General features: G+C 55.8%; 1 protein-coding gene across 1 annotated transcript in view; it reads right to left on the bottom strand.

Annotated features, from left to right (window-relative positions):
- Nucleotides 1-1720: 1720 nt before the first annotated feature.
- SSC4D (scavenger receptor cysteine rich family member with 4 domains) overlaps nucleotides 1721-13642 on the bottom strand; it is a 62978-nt gene continuing 51056 nt past the window's right edge. The window contains exons 10-15 of the mRNA XM_075120915.1: nucleotides 7896-7976; nucleotides 6977-7051; nucleotides 6228-6539; nucleotides 5296-5373; nucleotides 3930-4282; nucleotides 1721-3458 (exon numbers count right to left, since the gene is read on the bottom strand). Coding sequence (XP_074977016.1) covers nucleotides 3966-4282; nucleotides 5296-5373; nucleotides 6228-6539; nucleotides 6977-7051; nucleotides 7896-7976 — 863 coding nt within the window. The 3' untranslated portion in view covers nucleotides 1721-3458; nucleotides 3930-3965. The remainder of the gene's footprint in view (nucleotides 3459-3929; nucleotides 4283-5295; nucleotides 5374-6227; nucleotides 6540-6976; nucleotides 7052-7895; nucleotides 7977-13642) is intronic.

Raw genomic sequence — 13642 nt, 5'->3', positions numbered from 1 at the left:
ACCCCGGGGGTTTGCTTAGGGACCCCTGCAGGTCCCCCATCCTGAGCGAAGTAAAGCCCTGGGAGGAGACCCTGGATCCTGGCTCACAGAGCCCAGGTCCTTTGCCCACTCTGGCTCCTCCTTCCTTGCTGACGGAGCAGAGCCTGCTGCAGGCAGCCAGTGCTCCGCTGCTTCCACCCGTTCCTCTCCTCCCGGCTCTCAGGAATCCCTCTCCTCCTGCAAGGCTGCTGCAGGGAGGCTGGCAGTGCCAGGCTCCGAGCCCTAGCTCTCTTTCTCAAGTCACTCACTCTCCAAGGGGGCGTGATGTGCCTTTGGTAATGGGGGGTGTACCATATCCCCCAAGGACTAATGGGCAGTTACCCGGGGAGCCCAGGGTAAGGACATTATACCACATCCGCGGGCTCCATCTTCCATGACAAATCAACCCCTGCCACGGGCATCCTGCAGGCCCCAGGGCTGCTCCCCTGATCTCTCCGGCAGGTTGCGGTGGCGCTGGGAGTATCCTCAGCTCCCATCCCTTTCCTTCCTCTCTTTTCCCAGCAAGCCATCTCTGCCACCACTGCGGCATCCATCTGCCCTTCCAGGTAGGACAGGATGGCTGGTGGGGATGGGATGGTCCCGGAGCAGCAGTCCAAGGCTGGCAGGTTACCCAGCCAATCAGTAGCCAGCCAAAGAATGGGTCTGGACGTTTTACCCACACGAGGGGGGACCCTGGGGTAAATGGGAGGGAGGGAGTCTAGTGGCTAGAGCCGGGAGGCAGGATTTTGGGGGTCTACGTCTAACTCAGCCCCATTTCTCAGGTGGAGAAACTGAGGCACCGAAGCTCTTTGATCACGCTGCAAGTCAGGGGCAAACAAACCCCTCCCAGGGGTGTTGCGAGGGGGCCATTCATTGTAAAGCGCTGTGAGCTCCTCAAAGGAACCGGGCTCTTGAAATGGCAAGCGTGAGCCTCGCAACAGATGCTGGAGCAGCAAATCAGGAGCCACACCGAGCAGGCCTTCATCAAGCCCCCCCTCCTTTGCCAGAGGCATTAGCCGGCAGCTAACGGCTGGGATCCGTCTGGTGACAGCACCTCGCCACTCAGGCGGTGACAGATCTAAACGAGGGAGCATCTCACCATTTCCAGCTTGCTTGGCTGATGGTGGAGAATGTCTGGGATGGCTTGCTTGCTGGCATGTGATGCTAACCGAAGCACTCAGAGAGGCAGAGAGAAGCCAGTGAGAAACCCTGGTTTTATCCTGGGTTCAACAGGCCAGAGGTCCTGGCACACCATGCACGACACAACATAGGGGCCAGATGCTTGGTTGGTGTAACTCAAAGTTACTCTCCTGACCTCAGTGGAGTTGCACTGATATACATCAGCTGAGGATCTAGCTCTAAAAATATAAAAAATCCAACAGCTATGGTTTGATCATGTCTTCCAGGCAACTAGAGCACAGAAAACCTCAGCCCATACTTCTGATATGCGACACCGGTGTAAATCAGGAGCAGCTTCCTTGACTTCAATGAAATTACTTTGAATTTGCACCCTCTGGGGCAGCCTGTAACCACAGTGACTGTTCAGAATCCATTTGCCACTGAGGGACTGACTGCAACCAGCTGAGCTGTGATTCACAGAGCAATGAGTACGCTGGTTCTCAGCACACTTCAAAAGGGCTTTTATTTATTCACCCAAAAAATGTATAAGAAAAGTGGAAAACCCAGAACATGCACACTCAGTTATTAACAAAGGAATTATACCGAGAATTGAGAGGCCCGGGATTGCCCGCGTCGTAATTAAGCAAGCTCCTCCCTTTCCGTCTGCCAAATAATAGTATTTCTCTGGCCTCCCAGCTGGGGAAATGACAAAGGGTTAATGACAAACTTCGAGGATCCCAGCAGGGTTCCAGGATTCTTCGCCAGGATCCAAGAATGCAAACAGAGCTTCCTTGCGAAATACCCAAGACCGAATGGGGCTACACGGGCGTCTTGGCTGACAGGTGGAGCCACCCAAGTGGGTCCAAGAAACGCACCAGTTCAGCTCCACGTTTCTTTTCACCAATCCCCAGGAGCCAATTCAGCAGTCAGGTCTGTGCTGGGCACAGAGAGTCCCACTGACTTCCAGGGGGCTCTATGCAGCAAACCCGAATGGATCGGATTCTGGAGCGGGGCCTAGATTTCTAATGCACATGGGCCTGCAAATGGATCATCCAGGGGCAGTTTCACAAACCCCCTTTTGATAAGCAGGTCAGGAGCTTTGCCCATGGATCAGTTCTGGGCCATTGCAGGGTGGTGGGTCATTCTGATGGGAACACGTGGCCACAGGGACCTGGACTGAGACCTGCTGCCAAACATATCTCCCGTAGATCCACCAGCCACCATCCAATTCCAACAGGATGCGGGGCAAGATTTTCAGAGGCTCCTATGGGACTTACAAGGCTAAGTCCGTTTTCAAAAATGACTTAGGAACTTAGCTCCATTGGCTTTTCATGGGATTTCGGGCCAGATTTTAAGATGCAGAAGCATTTAGCAGGATTTTTGGCGGGAGGCATATCTCAGTGGTTTGAGCATTGGCCTGCTAAACCCGGGATTGTGAGTTCAATCCTTGAGGGGGCCATTTAGGGATCTGGGGCAAAAATGGGGGATTGGTCCTGCTCTGAGAAGGGGGTTGGACTAGATGACCTCCTGAGGTCCTTTCCACCCCTGAGATTCTATGATTTTCTAAAACACCTGCCCGCCTAATTGTCATTGAGAACTACATATTTAAGTGCCTAAACACCCTAGGGCCCAGATCCTCAACCGTGTTTAGGCTCCTAAATCCACCTAAACCAATGGGAATTAGGCACCTAAATACATCTGAGGATCTGGTTCTACGTCACTTCTGAGAAGGGGACACAGGCACATTGAAAACGTGACCCTTGGTCACTATCACCGTGGGCTGGATGAGAGCTGGCCACCTGGACATAGCTAATATCTGAGCTCCAGCGACTCTGCAGAATAGCCTGATCCAGCTCCCCGTGACTCTCCACAGAGTCTAGCAATGCTAGATTGGCACCAAAGTTCTCTGCCTTCTCCATGGGCTCTGCCGTTTCTCCCAGAGAGACTCTGCGAGGCAGCGGTGTTCCTTCTTGCTTTTCTTCCGTTCTGGGGTTTTTCTTGGGACAAAAACTTCCCCTGCCAGAGAGTTTGCAAAGATGCCCATGAGTGGCTGGAGCTCTGCTCTGTGCATCGTGGATAATGTTCAAGTAGGCATTTGCCAGTGCCCCCTAGAGAAATCTCCACGGAGGGTGGGGAAGGGCCTGGCAGCGAGAATAGGGCTTCCATGCCCATTACAGACGTGCTATATACAGCGATGTACAGGCCACGTGGGGGTTCATCTCCCACAGACATCGGTGCCGTGGGCGCACCAGCAAGCCGGCCCGCACCACGCCACGTGCCGCTGGCATCTGGAATTCCCCGCAGTTTGGGCCAGCGTCAGTCTGAAAGAGAAACAGCCAACGTCAGCTGGCAGCCAGGGCTTTTCATCCGGCTGATCGGCCAAAGGACAACTCAGGGCAGATCCTGGGGCCTGACTCCTCTTAACCAAACCGCTTTCCCCTGGCGCCTCACTCCAGTAAGCTGAGCCAGCTTTAGCGACAGGCCGGGGGCACCACGACCAGGTGGCTCTTTTCGCTTTAGGCTCGATGTAGAGCTGCTGGCCTTTGAACAGCTCCCGGGGGGGCACTCCTGCTCCGCTACCAGGAGAGTCGGGCTCGTTCTCGTTGGGACGGGTGTCTGGGCTCCGGGGTTGCCCTCACCTCCTACGACGGGCCACTGTCCTTTAATCAGCAAAGGCCCGGTCTGCCCTGACTATAGACACGTTACTGCCCTGGGCTTCGGTGGGGCACGGTAGGGGAAGCAGAGAGGCACGCAAGGGGATCGACCCGCCCCCCCCCCCCCCCCGGACTCACCCGGGCGTCTCTGGGCGGCCGTGGGCACAGAGCCGGTCATAGCAGCCCGCAGAGGGCACCAGCGTCTTCCGAGTGGTCACAGTTATGCACGTTCCAGCGGATGTGGGAGCAGTGCAGCAGGGAGGGCTCGTCACCTTTGCACTTGAGGTTGTCGAGGAAGATGTAGCCGGTGCCTGGGCCGTAGCGCGCCTCCCCCCAGGCAGCCCGGGCGCCCCCGCAGCCCAGCTGCCGGCACACCACCGCGACGTCCCTGAGGTCCCAGGCGTCGTCGCACACGGTCCCCCACTGGGACAGGTAGAGCATCTCCAGGCGGCCCTCGCAGCGGTGGCTGCCGTTCACCAGGCGCAGGGATCCTGCGGGGGGATGGGACCGCACAGGGTGAGGGGAGCCGGGGCAGCCGGAGGCCCTGCCCATCAGAACCCTGCACCCCACCCCTCAACCAGCTGCCCTCCGCCTTCCTCCTGGGGACGCTCAGCAGCCCTCCGATCCCGGCAGGACGGACGCACGACTGCTCCTTAATGGGGCGAATAGGAATGAATTGTTTTCCTTGATTCCCCTGGGAAGACGGGGAGTGAATCCACCCATCCAAGCCACCGGCACTGGGCACTCAAAGCAGCTTCCAGCCTAGAACCTGCGAGCAGTTGGTGGTCCCCCACTGCGCCCCGGGACGCAGGCAGCTGCTGCCCCAGTACAGGCAGGTGCTCAGAGGAGAGAGCCAATGAGGGAGCCAACACAGGGTCCCGCGAATCCAGACTCCCCCTCCTGTGGCTCACTTTGCCCTGGGAGCGAGGGGCCAGCGGTGGAAGCAGCACGAGTGCCTCCGTATTAGCAGTTCAGTGGAGACGAGAGAGCACGGGGTCCAGAACAGGGGAGCAGGCCGCAGGACCCCAGAGCAGCATGGGCCAAAGCATCTGACTGAGAAGCAAGAAAGCCTGCGTTCTCTTCCCGGCTCGGCCTGGCTGCATGGCCCATGCCACGTTACCCAGTGTCACTCAGCTTAACCCCATCTATCTCACTGGGATAGACAGAGGCTACAGTAAAGGTGCTTTGAGATCCACCGATGACAGATGCCGTGGGAGGGAGTCAACCGTACACTGCCTGCTACCCCTGTGCTGCGGTATCACTTCTGATCAACGTTTCAGCCAACGCCACGGGCGGTGTCATAGACTCAAACTCGTAGGACTGGAAGGGACCTTGAGAGGTCTTCTAGTCCAATCCCCACCTGGACCAGGCATTATCTAGACCAACCCTCATCTGCCTTCATTTCTGGCTTCTCTGTCAAACCCGAGGGGGTTTCTCTGGGAGGAGACCTATGGCTGCCTGAAGATGGTTTGGGGGGGCGCTGCTGGCCCCATGGGGTACCTACCGTCCTTGGGACGAGTTGTGGCTGAGGTCGTGGTGGCAAAAGCATCTTCTCTGAAATGGTCTTCAGACTCGTCCACACCTGCTCCAGCGAAGGATGGATGAAAAGAACAATGATCAGCCATCTCTGGTCTCCAGCTCAGGGGTGGATGTCATGGAGCATGAGTGGCTGGGCTGGAGCTAGGTAGACCCAGACAGCTAGGCGGGGAGAGGAGACGCACTGCAGATTGCTGACGTGTGGTGCGTTTAGGAAGCAGAGGAAGGGCAAACGTCCCCTGAAAGCAGGCACTGAAATTCACAGGGGAGGCTGAAGGCCTTATCTATCGGTTACGTGTAACAATAGCATCCCATTCCCCAGTGGGTGTCACTCCGCAAACAGGGACCGGCTTCAAACCCAGGGACTGGGCCAAAACTAGCACCTCAGACCTGAACCCTCTGAAGTTCTGGGAGCTTGGATTCGAATCCCTGCATCTGAACCTGGCTCTAAGGTTTCAGTTCTGGGGGAATCCAGAAGCAGGAGGGGCCTTTCTGGTCGTGTCTGAAATTCCCCCAGGGTCTCATGGGATTCCCACCAAGAGCATCTGATTCCAATTCCAGTTTCAACCTGAACTAAACCCCAAGCCCCAGACTAAATACGATATGATCCCTGTGTGGCCCATCTCCCGCTCGAGCGGCTGGAATCCAGGTTCCCAGTTCAGACGGCCCACCCAGGGAGGCTGCAGGAACTCGGATGGCACTCCCTGGGACCCATTAATTCCGCCCCGAGGCATGCTGAGGCCGGCAGCTCGTGGCATGACCTAGGCCCAGCTTCCCTCCCCAGGGGCGGTCCCAGATCTGGCTAGCTTTGGAGGGAGGTGCACAGGATGGAGCTTGCAGCCACGTGTGCCGCTTGGGGCGGGGCAGGCGTGCCGCGTGGAGCACGCACGCGTGTCTCACCTCTGCAGATGACGCCGGCGTCCTCATGGTGCCCACAGTTGTGCTGCCCCCAGCCCAGATGGAAGCAATTCGCCAGGTCGGCCTCCCGGCCGGCGCAATCCACATTATCCAGAAGGATCCGCCCCGTGCCGTAACCAAAATACCCCAGGACGGTGGCCGCAACTGCCACCCCGCAGCCCATCTGCCGGCAGACCACCTGGGCGTTGGTGAAATCCCAGTCGTCGTCACACACCGTGCCCCAGGCGCCGCGGTACAGAACCTCCACCCGGCCCTGGCAGCTGCTGTTCCCATTCGCCAGCCTGATGCTGGCACCTGTTGGCCAGACCCGGAGAGCAAAGGTGACGTGGAAGGCCAGAAAGTTGAGAGATGCTGGTTGATGCTGGCGGTGGGGATGGATGCAGTCAGGTGCCCCGTGCAGCCCGGGGCTCTTCAAAGTGCTCTGCGGCAGCTGCCCTCATCTTTGATACGAGGTGGGGCCCAGGGAGACGACAGGTCCCCGCACACCGTGCTCCCGTTTAGGCTCAAGATAGAGCATGCCATTGCTGGGACTCGTAGTTTCTACCGGCTACTGGCCCAACATGCTCCCTGTGGTTGGGCAGGGGCTGAGTTAATACCGCAGGGCTTTCATTCCAGCCTTGGCAGCCCAGTGCAGGCGTGCCGTGTGGCTGCCTTGGCTTTGTGGGGAATCTCTGAACGCACCCTGGGCTGCCCGGAGCCAACGCCCGCCTGCGGGGAACGCGCACACTTACTTCTCTTGCCCACGGCCAGAAGGGCCGCTGTGATCACTTCAGTCTCCGGCGAGGGCTGATCTCTGGCATCCGTGACTGCAAGGACAAGCAGCGGCATTAGGAGGGTGGGAGTTCAGGGGAAATCCTGCTCCCGGGCTGTTCTCCGTTGACGGGGCACAAGGGCAGCACCCTCGCCCATGGTAGCAGCATGCACCATGGAACCTCATGCCCAAAGGATACAGGATCTGATGGACTCCTAGGCACAAGGGTGAAATTCACCGCTGGACTGATGGCCAGCATGAGAAGCAGGCCCCTTTCGACCCGATGGGGGGCAGTTCTTTTTGCAAGGCATCACCCTATGCGTTGAAGCAGGACCTTGGTGAATTTCACCCACAAGCGCCTCATTCCCTGGCATCACAACCACCTCGGGATGCCCCTGTAGCAACAAAATCAGAGCACAGTGCCCCCGGGGAGAGCAACATCATGGCATGTTGTGCAGCAAGCACCCGACTAGCAGGCTTTCAGGGATCTGGAGACGTTTGTTTGCAGCTCCTGTGATCCTGATGCTGGGCCCCAGGAAGGATCCCACCCAGTGCTGTGGATCGAGTGAAGCCCAGCATGACCTGAGCAATACTCCAGACTGGGCTGAATTCTTGGCAGCCCAGCCGTGTCTCTAGGTCACCCAGCGTCTCTACTGATGACTCCAAAGGAGAAGGGGAGGAGAAAGCCCTGGACAGGGGATCTGAGCCCTGCTTCCCCAGTACGGGTGTCTGGACCAGGAAGGATAGCGAGCTGGTTCGGATCCCAGCTGTGTCCTCCCCAGGACAATGTTATGGGGTAGCTGCTCTGATCAATGCACTAGCCTTGGACCTGTAGGTCTCCTCACGCATCATCCATCCAGAGAGCCTCCAGATGCGGGAACGGGCAGCGTTGGCCTTACCTGTGGCACTGTCGGTGAATGACTCTCCGTAGTCCCGGCCAGCCGAGGTGGTGAATGGTGCCACCGTTGAAATCCGCAGCCCTGCGGAGACACAGGTAGGGGCAGAGGCCACATGACCAGCGGCCGTAGCTTTGTTTGCACTGAGTCATTTCAAGAGGATGGGCAGCCAGAAGGGAGCCCATCCAGAGAACGGAGACATGCGTCCATCGTTCTACACTCCTCCAGCCGCTCTCAGCAGCTCCTAGGTCAGACACTGGCCGGTGCCTTGGGAACATGTGTTCGGAGCGTAGTGTCCTGCTAAATGCACCTAGGTAACCCACGGGTTGGGATCAGTGTGTGTTCTACAAGGGATTGGAAGGATTTAATTTTTTATCGGTAAACGTCAGCAAACCTGCATTTCCCCGGACATGCCCACACACTGCTGCACAAATATTTCCATCAATAATAATCAAAGCGTACAGACTGGGAACGTACAGGTTGAACTTCTCTAATCCGGCACTCCCTGGTCCGGCAACATCCGTGGTCCGGCATAGGCGCCGACTCTGTGGGTGCTCTGGGGCTGGAGCATCCCGGGGTGGGGAATGAGTGGGTGCGGAGCATCCACTGGTGCCAAGCTCCCCCCTCTGCCCCCCTCCCCCCGCGCCTCTCGGCACTGGCGGCCCCGCGTTTACCGACTCCGACTCCTCCCTCCCAGCGCTTCCAGAGTGACGCAAACAGCTGATTCGCCCGTTCAAGCTCTGGGAGGGAGGGGGAGGACCTGGGGCCGGCGGCTGGGACCGGGGGCCGGCATCGGAGCCCCCAGGCGGGGTGCCACACTGAGGGCAAAGCCTGGGGGTGCTGCAGCACTCCCTGCATCTCTACTTCCCACGCCTATGGAGGCCCGCTGACACTCTGCACTGACCTCCCGTGGTTCGGCAAATTCTCTGGTTCGGCACCGGTCCGGTCCCGAGGGTGCCGGACCAGAGAGATTCAACCTGTACAAAAAATGCCAGTTCAGGACTTACTAGAGTTTGATTTAAGGCTATTTCCTTTGTATATTTTGACCTGTGATATTGACAATTTGTGTTCGAAGGGTTACAAAGCTTTTAACCTTTGGAATCTCCACCTCTTCTGTCATTAAACAATCATCCGGCCCCCCCTATTGGCCGACCCCAGCAATTTCCCACAACCGTGAGCATTCAGATGGATCCAAATTTTTAAAAAAATGCTTAAAAGCCATCGTTTGGGGCAAATTTCCATAAATACAAATGTAAAAATAAACATCAATATTATGAGTCAATATTGTAAAAGAAAAAGTTGAATTCTGTCAGGCCCCGTTATCCAGATCCCCAGTTGGGGAGGGGGGGGCTCCAGGCTGGGGGAAGGGGGTTGAGGTGCGGGGGAAGGGGAGGAGGGCTCCAGCTGAGAGTGCAGGCTTTGGGCTGGGGCCAAGGGGATCAGAATGTGGGAGAGGGCTCAGAGCTGGGGCAGAGGATTAGGGTGCGGAAGGGGGTTTGGGGTGCGGGCTCCGGGCAGCGCTTAGTTCAGGCAGCTCCCGGGAAGCTATCAGCATGTCTCTCCAGCTCCTAGGTGGAGGGGCGGCCAGGTGGCTCCACGCGCTGCCTCAGACCGCAGATGCCACCCCCGCAGCTCCCATTGGCTGTGGTTCCCGGTCAATGGAAGCTGCGGAGCCAGCGCTCGGGGTGGGGGCAGCACGCAGAGTCCCCGTGGCCGCCCCACTGGTTAGGAGCTGCAGAGACATGGTGGCAGCTTCCCGCTGGTGCTGCAGCCAACTGGTCTTTTTGCGACCCAGCCAGCGGTGCTGACCGGAGCCGCCAGGGTCCCTTTTTGACTGGATGTTCCGGTCAAAAACCAGATGCCTGGCATCTCTAATATTGTAGCACCTGACCGAGCTTGGCAGTGATGGTGGCTAGGCCCAGGTACAGTGCATCGCTCACACCACAGCACTCCAGTCCATTCTGCCTAGCCGTGTCGCCCCACCCAGCGGGCCAGGACCAAGACCCCCTCTCTTGCCTTGCCGCCAATCTGACTATCACTAGCATCTCCCCTAGAGGTTTGGTTCTCCCAGCTGGGCCTCACCCACTCTGTGGACCCACTGCCCCCATTCAGAACAGCCCCCACCCCTGTACAAGCCGTCCCACCAAGGCTCTCCGGGCCAGCATTTCCATCTCCCCGGCTTCCAGGACAATGGCTAGATAGGCAAGAAAGGAACAGCCTGAGAAAATTGCTCATTTTGCGCGCATCAGCCTCTTTGTTAGTTAATCGCTGGGAAGCGAAAGTGACGGCACTTAGAGCTCCAGTCATTAGCTGCGATAATGAGGGAATTCAAGGGGATTATTAACATTATAAATGGTAATCAACAGAGATACATAATTGAAAGAGGGGAAGAGAAAGGGAGACCGGGGATGGCTGAGTGCCCAGCCGCTGACAGCCAATCACTCCACTTCCTGACCAAGGCAGCTTGCTTTCCACCAGAGCCAGGAAATCGCAGGCAACCAGAGTCATTTCCCTTGCAAATTGCTGCTCAGACTAGTCCCAGCCTCTCTCCATTGTGTTTTATCCATCTCCTGGGTTTCAGCCTAGCAGGTAATGAGGAAGGATGGTCCAGTGGCTAGTCCCCTAGGCCTTGTGAGCCCTACTTTCAAGTCCCTGCTCTGCCACAGACTCCCTGTGTGACCTTGGGCAAGTCACTTAGCCTCTCTGTGCCTTAGTTTCCCATCTGTGTAATGGGGATAACAGCCCTGCACTGCCTCTCCAGGGTGCTCTGGGGTATATTAGACATTATATGGCCACCGGATCCTGTGGCATTGGGGGCCATTTAAGTAACTTAGGGCACGTCTACACTACAAAATTAAGTCACCTAACTTACGTTGCCATACAGCCACCACAGTAATTACATCGTTTGTGCATCTACACTTTCCTCCTTGTGTTGGTCGTGCGCAGCCTCACCAGGAGCGCTTGCACCAACTGCATCAACCTTGTCTCTACACCACTCAGGGAGGTGGAGTTATTAAGTTGGGGTAGCGGGCGAGTTACAGCAGCAGGAGTGAAATTTTAGTGTAGACACCGACATAGATCTGCCTTGTGTGGACCTAACTCTGTAGTGTAGATCTGGGCTTAGCTAAATAGGGGACACCTTGGGGAGACCCACAAGGAGCTCTTCCAGGCGTGCCCGTCCCAACGGTGCATTTAGGGCATGCTCACTGTGGAGAGCCATCTGCGTTTCATTCCCTTTGAGGAGGGTCAAAATAATGTTGGGCCTGGGTGATTTGGGTTCCCTGGGGTGGTTTGGGGTTCAAACCCATCTGCAGAGCTTTGTGGCTTGAGCCTTCTCTGTCCAACTGTCAAGAGATTTGCCCCCCTTTTCCCTGCATACATTCAGCTCTCCATTTTCGGCAAGGCTGAGCAGGTTTGCAGCCACTCAGCTTTCCTCCTGGTTGGACCCTCCTGCCCTGCAACCCCCTGCGCCCTTCTCTGCATTTGTCCCCGACCCTTGGTCACCAGAACCGCCCATGGGAGCCCTAAGCAGCCTCACTGGCCAGCTGTCATTGCCTTCAGTGGCAGAGCTCTGGTTGGTTTCGGGACTGAGCCATTAGACTCAGCACAGGGGGGCATTATCAGCACCCTGGCTCCGGGTCATGTTATGGCAACATCTCATTTCCTTTCCGGTGGCTGCTACACACCAGTACTCCTGGGGGAATTCTGCGCCAAAAAATAAAATATTCTGTGCACAATATTTTAAAATTCTGCATATTTTATTTGTCAAAATAATGCAGTATAATCACTCTGGTTTCAATTCTTGCAGTAATTTATTTAAACTACAGTACAATGGATGGAGAAAGGGAGTGGGGAGCATTGGAGGAAATCCTCAAGCCCCCTTGCCTAATAATAACATAGCTCGGTTTGACAGTTTATTTCTAGTTATTAGTCAACAAATATATGCAGCCATATGCTCAGGGTTACATCATAGAATCATAGAATCATAGAATATAAGGGTTGGAAGGGACCCCAGAAGGTCATCTAGTCCAACCCCCTTCTCGAAGCAGGACCAATTCCCAGTTAAATCATCCCAGCCAGGGCTTTGTCAAGCCTGACCTTAAAAACCTCTAAGGAAGGAGATTCTACCACCTCCCTAGGTAACGCATTCCAGTGTTTCACCACCCTCTTAGTGAAAAAGTTTTTCCTAATATCCAATCTAAACCTCCCCCACTGCAGCTTGAGACCATTACTCCTCGTTCTGTCATCTGCTACCATTGAGAACAGTCTAGAGCCATCCTCTTTGGAACCCCCTTTCAGGTAGTTGAAAGCAGCTATCAAATCCCCCCTCATTCTTCTCTTCTGCAGGCTAAACAATCCCATCTCCCTCAGCCTCTCCTCATAACTCATGTGTTCCAGACCCCTAATCATTTTTGTTGCCCTTCGCTGGACTCTCTCCAATTTATCCACATCCTTCTTGAAGTGTGGGGCCCAAAACTGGACACAGTACTCCAGATGAGGCCTCACCAATGTCGAATAGAGGGGAACAATCACGTCCCTCGATCTGCTCGCTATGCCCCTACTTATACATCCCAAAATGCCATTGGCCTTCTTGGCAACAAGGGCACACTGCTGACTCATATCCAGCTTCTCGTCCACTGTCACCCCTAGGTCCTTTTCCGCAGAACTGCTGCCTAGCCATTCGGTCCCTAGTCTGTAGCTGTGCATTGGGTTCTTCCGTCCTAAGTGCAGGACCCTGCACTTATCCTTATCATATGCAACTGAAGAGCAAGTGAGGGCTGGGAAATCAAACTCACAATTTATACTGGCTACTGACCATCTCCAGAAAGGTCAGTAGCAGACAGTTAATGGAGCACATTGTGATAGGAAATTTTTTCAGTCCAAAAATGTAGACCAGTTCTAATCACTAAAGCACCATAAGCATTTATAAGGCCACACTGTCCTTTACACCCCTCTGGCAATGTAAAGGAGCCTTAAAACTTTTATAACTGTTTTACACTCCTGGGAGAATTCACAAAGACAATGGGAACAGTTCACTAAGCAGGCAGGCTGCTACATTCTGCTCTGCCTGAGGGGACAGAGCCTGCCCCATGCCTACCTCCTCAGAAACACCCTGAAGTCTTGCCCCTCCACGTCAAGCATGCTGCAACAACAAGTGAGAGTGTCTCTCACTCACACAACTGCCGAGCCCCCCTCTCCCTTCGGTGGTGATTTATGTCTCTACCAGCTGCTCCAGGCACCCGAACCAACCTGATTGCGCTGCCGGGGAGGAGTGTGTGACCGCTCTTGCGGCTTCCCTTTGCTTCTCTGTCAGGAGTCATTTTTCTGCATGGAAGCAAAGAAATCTGCAGGGACATGAATTCTGTGCACGCGCAGTGATGCAGAATTCCTCCAGGAGTAACACCAGACTCCAACTTCTCTGGCGTTATGATCCCGACTCCCTATCCCCCATTAGTCACTTGTAGTTCTGTTCCATTCAGCCTAATAATCCTTCCGCTGCCAGGACTATCCTCCCCAGGGCTAGCCCTGCACCCTTCCCATTCATCTCCATTTGCCACCTCTCTGCCCAGCTCCAAAGGCTATTCGACTTCCTGCAGTCCCGGGCTTGCCACAAAACTGCTCCTCCCCCTGGATTGGCATCATCGGATTTAGATCCCATGTCTCTGCGTTTAGTGCAGATATGGGCACCTGCGGACAGCCCCTTCCCCCAGGAGCCTCCAGTCTACAAGGGAGAAAGGGGCGTGACGGGA

Source organism: Caretta caretta, chromosome 17 (genome assembly GCF_965140235.1).
Source record: "Caretta caretta isolate rCarCar2 chromosome 17, rCarCar1.hap1, whole genome shotgun sequence".
NCBI lineage: Eukaryota > Metazoa > Chordata > Testudines > Cheloniidae > Caretta > Caretta caretta.
This window is presented reverse-complemented; position numbering and strand designations above follow the sequence as displayed.